The 10,000-nt window shown below is 49.1% G+C and overlaps 2 protein-coding genes across 7 annotated transcripts in view; both read left to right on the forward strand.

The window, feature by feature from the left end:
* Nucleotides 1-6,212, forward strand: part of LOC140577253 (TSC22 domain family protein 4) — a 15,643-nt gene extending 9,431 nt beyond the window's left edge. The window contains exons 3-4 of one of the 2 annotated variants that reach the window (XM_072697144.1): nucleotides 5,053-5,104; nucleotides 5,326-6,212. In XM_072697144.1, the coding sequence (XP_072553245.1) occupies nucleotides 5,053-5,104; nucleotides 5,326-5,466 (193 nt within the window). In that variant the 3' untranslated portion in view covers nucleotides 5,467-6,212. Of the gene's footprint in view, nucleotides 1-5,052; nucleotides 5,105-5,325 lie in introns of those variants that run through there. The other variant, XM_072697145.1, reaches the window with a different exon arrangement.
* A 429-nt stretch (nucleotides 6,213-6,641) lies between these two features.
* ppp1r35 (protein phosphatase 1, regulatory subunit 35) overlaps nucleotides 6,642-10,000 on the forward strand; it is a 4,071-nt gene continuing 712 nt past the window's right edge. Inside the window, exons 1-5 of one of the 5 annotated variants that reach the window (XM_072696810.1) lie at nucleotides 6,642-7,011; nucleotides 8,634-8,819; nucleotides 9,299-9,352; nucleotides 9,538-9,688; nucleotides 9,784-10,000. The exon at nucleotides 9,784-10,000 is cut by the window's right edge and continues 2 nt beyond it. In XM_072696810.1, coding sequence (XP_072552911.1) covers nucleotides 8,640-8,819; nucleotides 9,299-9,352; nucleotides 9,538-9,688; nucleotides 9,784-10,000 — 602 coding nt within the window. In that variant the 5' untranslated portion in view covers nucleotides 6,642-7,011; nucleotides 8,634-8,639. The remainder of the gene's footprint in view (nucleotides 7,012-8,633; nucleotides 8,820-9,298; nucleotides 9,353-9,537; nucleotides 9,689-9,783) is intronic. The other 4 variants (XM_072696809.1, XM_072696812.1, XM_072696811.1 and 1 more) reach the window with 4 other exon arrangements.

Raw genomic sequence — 10,000 nt, forward strand, 5'->3', positions numbered from 1 at the left:
TCTGAAAGTTGGACATTTTCTCCAGATTGGGCTGATCCCCTCACTGGCACCACCAGCAGCTGGATTAGCATTAGCACCGGAGCGCAGTGTGGGATTATGGCGTTGTGAGGAGGCTGGAGGTCTTGTGACGGAGATTTAGGGGACGCTGCTGACCCCAGGGAGACGGAGCTTACGCTGGAGGAATACACACAATACACACCCTCAACCCAGCAACACCCAGACTGCACTAATACACACCACAGAGAACAGCGTGCACTCTCTCTCTCTCTCTCTCTCTCTCTCTCTCTCTCTCTGTCTCTCCCCCTCTCTCTGTCTCTCTCTCCCCCCCTCTCTCTCTCTCTCTCTCTCTCTCTCTCTCTGTCTCTCCCCCTCTCTCTGTCTCTCTCTCCCCCCCTCTCTCTCTCTCTCTCTCTCTCTCTCTGTCTCTCCCCCTCTCTCTGTCTCTCTCTCCCTCTCTCTCTCTCTCTCTCTCTCTCTCTCTCTCTGTCTCTGTCTCTCCCTCTGTATCTCTCTCTCTCTCTCGATGGTCAGGCTGTGAGTGTCGCTGACGTAACGAGGGCGAGCATTTCGAGGGTGAGGAAGATGGAGATTTCTCTCCTCTCAATCCCAGGCACAGTAACTCTCAGCCTCCACACTCGAAATCCACTGATAGTCCTACAGAACATCTGAACCGGTTCTAAACCACTGTACTGAGATATATCCTGAGAGAGAGACAGTCGGACAGTGAGCTGACAGAGCCTCTCGCTCTCTTTTCATTGCATTTCTGCAAAGTGAGATTGAGGCCGGTTTACAGGGTCAGAAATGAAGCGAGGATCTGAGCTGGTGGGTTTAAGTGGATGAGAAGATCGCCCTTCCTGTGGGGGTCAGTTCCCCAGCAGGGCGAGCCCTTTCTAGAGTCCTTCAGCAGGGCCGCGGTTTTTACTGTGTGAGAGTTCCTAAAGATGTGGTGGAGGATGCTCTCGTTTCTCCCAGGTGCTGATATCTGACACACCCTCACTCCACTGCCCGCAGTCCGAGCACACACACTGGTAGCAGATCAACTGTTGAGACCCACTGACTGTTCTGTTCCAGTGGCCGTCAGATAAGTGGAGCTGATAGGTTGAATGTGAACCGTCTGGAGGCTGGATCAGACTGCACGAATCTCCAGCTCTGAGAAGAGCTCACACTCTCGTCTCACACTGCCTCCATCTCACACCGCCTCGTCTCGCACCTTTAACCCTCAGTAAAACCCCCTGTGGGTTTCGGTCGAGTGCCTGGTGGGTTTGTGTGGGCGGCTGTCTGCTCGCGCTCTTCCTGCGGCTCTGAGAAGACAGAGGCCAGGAGAAACCAGCACAGTGACTCAGGACGTTGCAGCCATTTCAGCGTCCTGTTGATGTAACATCCTGCCCGCTTGGTGTGTGTGACTCAGTCGCTTCCTGCCATGTTTGGTAGCGTGAGAAAGCTGGTGTCCGTGTTCGAGACCCGAAAACAGCCCCGCCCTCTTCACCTTCCTTCAAGCCCCGCCTCCAGCCCAAACACCTCCAATTCAAACTCTCGGCCGACTCCGCCCACCTTCCAGTCTCCCTCTCCTGGTCTGAAAACGGTCAGCGGTCCTTCACCGGCACCAGCCAAAGAGCCACTCCCCCACAACACAGCAGCACACACCCCCTCCACCTGGTCCAGACCCCCGCCCACTCCTCCCATCCCACATTCCCTCCTCCGCAGGGATGGAGACGGCGACGGAGAGTTTGCGGGTGTTACTCTCCGAGGGAAAGAAGCTGGGCGGAATGTTCCGCGGGTTAGGCCGCGTGACTCGTGGCCAGTCGGAAAGCAGGGCGTCTTCTCGTCCGATCCGATAGAAGACGCAGAGCCGAGGTTGGACAGAGGCCGACTGAGGCTGGTACGCTTCAGCTCACGGCCTCTGAGTGACACCTGGCTGACACCTTATTCAGACTGCACTACCTCTACCACAGGGCCTACCACCACCTCCACCACGGGACCCAAGTCTATCTCCGCCAGAAGGCCTACCAGTAAAGCCACCACAGGGCTTAAACCCAAACTTACCACACAGCCTACCACCTCCATCACGAGACCATGCACAGATCATTCTGTCCCTTCTGCGGTAACTGGATCCAGCGCATCCGAAACCAGCAGCCTTGAAGCACAGGCTATCAGCTTCACCACAGGACCCACAGGACTCACTGGCAGCTCCACCTCTGGGCCCTCCCTGGATTCCACTGTTACTTGGCCCACTGAGCACACTAGCTCTGTTGTATATGCTACTAATGGGACTCGCTCTGACTCTGCCGGAGGGTCTAGTTCCAGCACCACCACAGAGATCCCAAGCAGTAGCACACCTATCTGCATTACTGCTAACTCCATGACAGGAATGGGGGCTTCCTCTTCCACAGGGACTGGTCCTATCTCTACAACAGGGACTATTGGTGGCAGTTCGAGTATAGTCCCTACAGCTAGCTCTGCTACAGGCATTAGCAGTAGCTTCACTATAGGCCCTACCCTATGTCAGTCTGTGACCGGATCTAGTGCTAACTGTGATATAATCAATACTACTAGCTCCATGACCGGGACTAATGTTAACTCATCTAGTAAGACTACTGACAACAGCTGTGCTAAAGGCATCACTAGCCCTGCCAGAGGCTCTACTAGCAGGACTTTTAGCTCAGTGAGAGGGACTGGGGCCGTCTCTGCAAGAAGGACTAATGACAGCAGCTGCGCTAATGTGAAAGGGGCTAATGCAAGCTCTGATATAAGTTTTGCGTCCAGTTTTCCAAAACGAGGTCAGGGACTTCCTCGCCCTGGTGCAGGAGATGTTCCTAGGTGTTGTAGCCAAAGCAGAGCCGGCGAGACACTCCGACTGTCTGGACACCCTGAACACACCTTGCTATCCAGCGCACGTTGTGGTTCAGTCCTCGCTGGCAGCCCTGTTCCTGTCAGTGCTAATCAGAGCCGGTCTGACGCTCCATCTCAGAAGCCTGGAGCTCCTGTGAGTCCAGAACATCTGCATAGTGCCTCCAGGTTGACTGACGCCAGTGTAGCGCCCAATAAGAAGAAGGGGTGGGAAAAGGGGGTGTGGCGCAAAGGGATCCGACCCTCTGACTCCACCTTTGTCTCGCTGCTGCTGTTCTTGCGCAGGTAAACCGAGTGCAGGCTCGGGATCATCTCAGTTATGGGCATGTTAGCATTAGCTGTTTTTAGGGTCATTTGGTCGGTGTGGAGCGGGTTTGTAGAGCTTTCCGAACTTTAGCGCTCTCTCTGTTCCGATTACTCGCAGCTCTTTATTTTCATGAGTGTGTTTTTCCATCAGGAACAGACAGCAGTAATGTGAACCATGTGCTGCCCTGACACACTTCAGCACAATAACATCCTTGTCACACTGCGCTGTTCTGCACTGAGTGTGTGTGTGAGTGTGTGTGTAAATGTGAGTCAAGTCAAGTCAAGTCAAGTCAAGTGGGTTTTATTGTCATTTCAGCTCCATACAGAGAACACAGTGAAACCAAACAACGTTCCTGCAGGACCCTGGAGCAACACAGACACAGTGCATACAGAACACAAGTGCAGCACAGTACAAGAGTGTGTGTGTCAGTGTGTGAGTGAGTGTGTGAGTGTGAGTGAGTGAGTGTGTGAGTGTGTGTGTGAATGTGTATGAATGTGTGTGTGTGAATGTGTATGAATGTGTGTGTGTGAATGTGTGTGAATGTGTATGAGTGTGTGCGAGTGAGTGTGTGTGTGTGAGTGAGTGTGTGAGTGTGAATGTGTGAGTGTGAATGTGTGTGTGTGAATGTGTATGAGTGTGTGTGTGTGAATGTGTGAGTGAGTGTGTGAATGTGTATGAATGTGTGTGTGTGAATGTGAATGTGTGAGTGAGTGTGTGAATGTGTATGAATGTGTGTGTGTGAATGTGTATGAGTGTGTGCGAGTGAGTGTGAGTGTGTGAGTGAGTGTGTGAGTGTGAATGTGTATGAATGTGTGAGTGTGAATGTGTGAGTGTGAATGTGTGTGAATGTGTGAGTGTGAATGTGTATGAGTGTGTGCGAGTGAGTGTGAGTGTGTGAGTGAGTGTGTGAGTGTGAATGTGTATGAATGTGTGAGTGTGTGTGTGTGTGTGAGTGTGAGTGTGAATGTGTATGAATGTGTGAGTGTGAATGTGTGAGTGTGAATGTGTGTGAATGTGTGAGTGTGAATGTGTATGAGTGTGTGTGTGAGTGTGAATGTGTATGAATGTGTGTGTGTGAATGTGTGAGTGTGTGCGAGTGAGTGTGTGTGTGTGAGTGTGAGTGTGAATGTGTATGAATGTGTGAGTGTGAGTGTGAGTGTGAGTGTGAATGTGTGTGAATGTGTGTGAATGTGTGAGTGTGAATGTGTATGAATGTGTGTGTGTGAATGTGTGAGTGTGTATGAGTGTGTGTATGAGTGTGTGTATGAGTGTGTGTATGAGTGTGTGTGTGAGTGTGAATGTGTATGAGTGTGAATGTGTGAGTGTGAATGTGTGAGTGTGAATGTGTATGAGTGTGAATGTGTGAGTGTGAATGTGTGAGTGTGTGTATGAGTGTGTGTGTGAGTGTGAATGTGTATGAGTGTGAATGTGTGAGTGTGAATGTGTGAGTGTGAATGTGTATGAGTGTGAATGTGTGAGTGTGAATGTGTGAGTGTGTGTATGAGTGTGTGTGTGAGTGTGAATGTGTGAGTGTGAATGTGTATGAGTGTGAATGTGTATGAATGTGTGTGTGTGAATGTGTGAGTGTGAATGTGTGTGAATGTGTGTGTGTGAATGTGTGAGTGTGAATGTGTGTGAATGTGTATGAGTGTGTGTGTGAGAAGTCTGCTTTTGTTCTATGTTGGGCAGAAAACAGTCCGGTTTGTTGCTGTTCTTGACGCTTTTCTCAGCTGCAGACGAGCAGAGAGAGACCAGCTACTTCATTATAAGGGGTTACAGTTTGTCAGGGGTGTGTTCTGTTACTGCTTCAGAGAAAAACTGCTGCTCACACTGTTCTAATGTGTGTGTGTGTGTGTGTGTGTGTGTGTGTGTGTGTGTGTGTGTGTTTCTTCCTGCAGTGGCTCCAGTAACAGTATGATTGCCATCGACAACAAGATTGAGCAAGCCATGGTAAGACTGTGTGTGTGTGTGTTTCCTCTCAGCTGTGTGTAGAATGCTGTGCTGTACATTACAGAGGTGTGATGCAACCATCCGAGCTAAAAGTGGACCAGTGTTCCTGTGGAGACGCTAAACGTTAAAGTGGAGTGTGTGAATGTGCGGTATAATATTAAAATGGAGCATATTAAGCAGTATATGTATGACCCTGTGTGTGTGTGTGTGTGTGTGTGTAGGACCTGGTGAAAGCCCACCTGATGCTGGCAGTGAGGGAGGAGGTGGAGATTTTGCGGGAGCAGATAAAGGAGCTATCTGAGAGGAACGCTCAGTTAGAGCGAGAAAACTACATCCTGCGCGCCCTCAAAGACCCACACTGAGCCCAGGGCATCATGGGAAACTGAGTCTTTCGTCCTGGCAGGTAGAAGAATGGAAGAAAGTAACAACGTAGAAGCGTAATGGACTCTGAGGAGGACGGAGAACTGTGGAATGATGTTCACTGTACCGTGCCTTACACACACACACACCTACACACACTCTGTAACGTCATTTTTAATGAGATGTTTTTTAAAAGCTGTGATTTTCTAAAGGATTAGTGATAATGAGTAATTAACAGCAGTAACGAGTCGAAACCCTGTTCTGATTCTGCTCTATTCATTGTTATTCTGTAAAAAAAAGTGAGAGCGAGTGAGAGTGAGTGAGGGCGAGTGAGAGCTAATGAATGTGTTATTACTTAAAGCGTTAGTGCCTAGTTACGGCTTTGTTATGCCATGTCTTAAGTGTGTGTGTGTGTGTGTGTGTGTGTGTGTGTGTGTGTGTGTGTGTGTGTTGCTTATCAGAGACAGTACTGAATCGTTGACTGTAAATTACAATCACAGCTCTGTTGTTCTTCTGAACTTCTGTTCTCACCATGGTTACAGTTGTGCCTTAGTCGCCACGGCGACGCCTTTGCCATCCTCTCCAATGGTACAGAGAGAGAGAGAGACAGTGGTTATTTTAGTCTATACAGGTCAAACCTCTCTCTCTCTCTCTCTCTCTCTCTCTCTCTCTCTCTCAGGCTGGGCGAGTTATTGACTTGGGTTTGGATGGAAGAAAGTAACTTCTCTAATAAATAACCTCAACTACCCTCTCACCTGTTTCTGCTCTCATTACAGCATCATAAATATTTATACATAGACATTATTACATATAGATACTTACACACACACACACACACACACACATATATATATATATGGTATTGTTATTACATATAGATACTTACGTATATCATACATGTGGAATATGTTATAACATATCGACATTTACATAAATATGCATAAGGTCTGTTCTGAATGTGTAGTTTACTTAGACTTCCCCTTTAACAGTATAGTAGAGCTTTGCTGCAGTCGTGTTAAATGGACAGACAGGCAGGCAGACAGGCAGACAGGCAGGCAGGCAGGCAGGCAGGCAGGCAGACAGACAGACAGACAGACAGGCAGGCAGGCAGGCAGGCAGACAGGCAGACAGACAGGCAGGCAGACCGGTAGTTTCTCCCTCCTCCACTGCGCGGCGCTGTGTGCGCATGCGTCGCGTCTTTGTTGACGGAAGTGTCTGTTGGTCCGTTGGAGGGAGTCTTAAACTCGGGTTTGTGGAGAATAAAACCAGAAACCGGGTAAAACCAGAAACCGGGTAAAACCAGAAACCGGGTAAAACCAGAAACCGGGAGCATTCGCACACACTTCACCTCGTGCAGGAGCACAGCCGGGCGAGCAGCGTTTCTCGGTAGGTGTGATCTGCCGTTCCGGGGCTACTGCTGCAGCTGTTAGCGCCACATCCCGCGGGGCGCCAGAGCGGAGCTGGAGCAGCGCTTAAGGTGGAGCAGCTCTTAAGGTGGAGCAGCGCTTAAGGTGGAGCAGCTCTTAAGGTGGAGCGGACAGTCGGAGGTAGAGCCTAGCTTCAGCTTCATTATAGCTAACGTTAATATACAAGAGCGGTGATGATACAGAGAGAACCAGGTGATACCGAGTGTACAGATTCACACCAGGTGCAGAGATGGGGTCCTGTAGCTATCAGACCAGTCCTGTAGCTATCAGACCCGTCCTGTAGCTATCAGACCAGTCCTGTAGCTATCAGACCAGTCCTGTAGCTGACAGATCAGTCCTGTAGCTATCAGACCAGTCCTGTAGCTATCAGACCCGTCCTGTAGCTATCAGACCCGTCCTGTAGCTATCAGACCAGTCCTGTAGCTATCAGACCCGTCCTGTAGCTATCAGACCAGTCCTGTAGCTATCAGACCAGTCCTGTAGCTATCAGATCAGTCCTGTAGCTATCAGACCCGTCCTGTAGCTATCAGATCAGTCCTGTAGCTATCAGACCAGTCCTGTAGCTGACAGATCAGTCCTGTAGCTATCAGACCCGTCCTGTAGCTATCAGATCAGTCCTGTAGCTATCAGACCCGTCCTGTAGCTATCAGATCAGTCCTGTAGCTATCAGACCCGTCCTGTAGCTATCAGACCCGTCCTGTAGCTATCAGATCAGTCCTGTAGCTATCAGACCCGTCCTGTAGCTATCAGACCCGTCCTGTAGCTATCAGACCCGTCCTGTAGCTATCAGATCAGTCCTGTAGCTATCAGACCCGTCCTGTAGCTATCAGATCAGTCCTGTAGCTATCAGACCCGTCCTGTAGCTATCAGATCAGTCCTGTAGCTATCAGACCCGTCCTGTAGCTATCAGATCAGTCCTGTAGCTATCAGACCAGTCCTGTAGCTGACAGATCAGTCCTGTAGCTATCAGACCCGTCCTGTAGCTATCAGACCCGTCCTGTAGCTATCAGATCAGTCCTGTAGCTATCAGACCAGTCCTGTAGCTGACAGATCAGTCCTGTAGCTATCAGACCCGTCCTGTAGCTATCAGACCCGTCCTGTAGCTATCAGACCAGTCCTGTAGCTATCAGATCAGTCCTGTAGCTATCAGACCCGTCCTGTAGCTATCAGACCAGTCCTGTAGATATCAGATCAGTCCTGTAGCTATCAGACCAGTCCTGTAGCTGACAGATCAGTCCTGTAGCTATCAGACCCGTCCTGTAGCTATCAGACCCGTCCTGTAGCTGACAGACCCGTCCTGTAGCTATCAGACCAGTCCTGTAGCTGACAGACCCGTCCTGTAGCTATCAGATCAGTCCTGTAGCTATCAGACCAGTCCTGTAGCTGACAGACCCGTCCTGTAGCTGACAGACCAGTCCTGTAGCTGACAGACCAGTCCTGTAGCTATCAGACCCGTCCTGTAGCTATCAGATCAGTCCTGTAGCTATCAGACCAGTCCTGTAGCTGACAGACCCGTCCTGTAGCTGACAGACCAGTCCTGTAGCTGACAGACCAGTCCTGTAGCTATCAGACCAGTCCTGTAGCTGACAGACCCGTCCTGTAGCTATCAGACCAGTCCTGTAGCTATCAGACCAGTCCTGTAGCTGACAGACCAGTCCTGCTAGTAAAACAGTGTACACCTGTACAGGTAGGACTAGGTCTGTATGAGGTGATATGCAGGTGGGCTTTATCTCTATTCTAAGCAGGGGATGAACCTGGAGAGTGCAGTAGTGTTTGGGGAGACGATGATGCACACAACCCCGCCCCCTCTCCCTATAAGCCCCGCCCATCTTCCAACCCAGTGTCCGGAGCTCGACCTGTCCGTCACGCTCAGCCCGGAACGACCAGCACACACACAGAAAAAAGACACACACACACGGCCACGACAGGTCAGAACACGCACACACACACACACACACACAGGCTTTATGGTTGAGGAGGCAGTAGGGTCCCCCCAGTCTCATTATTTTGGAGCATTTATCGTCTGGAAATAAGCAGTATATTATTATGAGATATGATTAATCTGGAAAAATAAGCAGTATTATGGTAGAATTACTAAGATGTTAATAAACACTATTATTAAAGGGTAGTAATAAGCTGTTAATAAGAAGTGTATTATTACCAATAACAATCTGATAAACACTATATTATGTAAATTTAATAGTCCTCACTAACCAGTGTATTATTGTGAGGCGTTAATAAACTGTTAATTAACATTGGGCTATCACATAGCATTGCTGTGTTATTAATAAACATAATAAATGCATCATTATTAATAAATGTGTAATTGTTATTACTGTTGTTGTTATTATTATTATTATTAATAATAATAATAATAATAATAATAATGATGTTTTAATTTCTCCAGCAGGGGGCACTAATAGCGTACTGCAACTCACACCAGCAGGAACTCAGAAATGCTGTAAACCAGTTTACTACAGGATTTAATTCTTTTATATGATTTTCATTCAATCAAAAACGCTCATGACAGAAAGACAGTGTGTAGCGTTTCTTTACTGATCCTGATGTATTCATTATTATTCTAGATTTCAGGCCTGAGTGACGATGATTAAATGATGATAAGGCAGAATGTGTGTACTTGTACAGGTGCGCTTTGATGTGAATCCAGAGTTCCGTACCAACCCCCCCGGCCCCCATGGGGCACGCTCAGTGGGAACACATCCCGTCACCACGGCAACTCCACAACCCTGCAGCAACCAATCAGCTCCTGGGAAACCTTACAGCAAGAGGAAACAAGGTGAGAGGGAAAATAGCTGTGTGTGTGTGTGTGTGTGTGTGTGTGTGTGTGTGTGTGTGTGTGTGTGTGCTTTCATTTGCACATGTGTGTTCCAGGTTCATACGCGGATGACAGGTGTGGCCAATTCCTGCCCCCTAATTCAGCTCAGAGTGATGGACAGCTGGAGGAGGGGGCGGTGCTTAACACCACTCTAGCTCTGAAAGCGGAGATACAGAAGCTGCAGGAGGAGGAGTTTGACTCCCAGAAGGCTGTGCGGCAGAAGCTGCAGAACTCACCGCTCACTCAGGAGTACATCAGAGCCAAAGCAGCAGA

The sequence above is a fragment of the Salminus brasiliensis genome, chromosome 14 (assembly GCF_030463535.1).
Source record: "Salminus brasiliensis chromosome 14, fSalBra1.hap2, whole genome shotgun sequence".
NCBI lineage: Eukaryota > Metazoa > Chordata > Actinopteri > Characiformes > Bryconidae > Salminus > Salminus brasiliensis.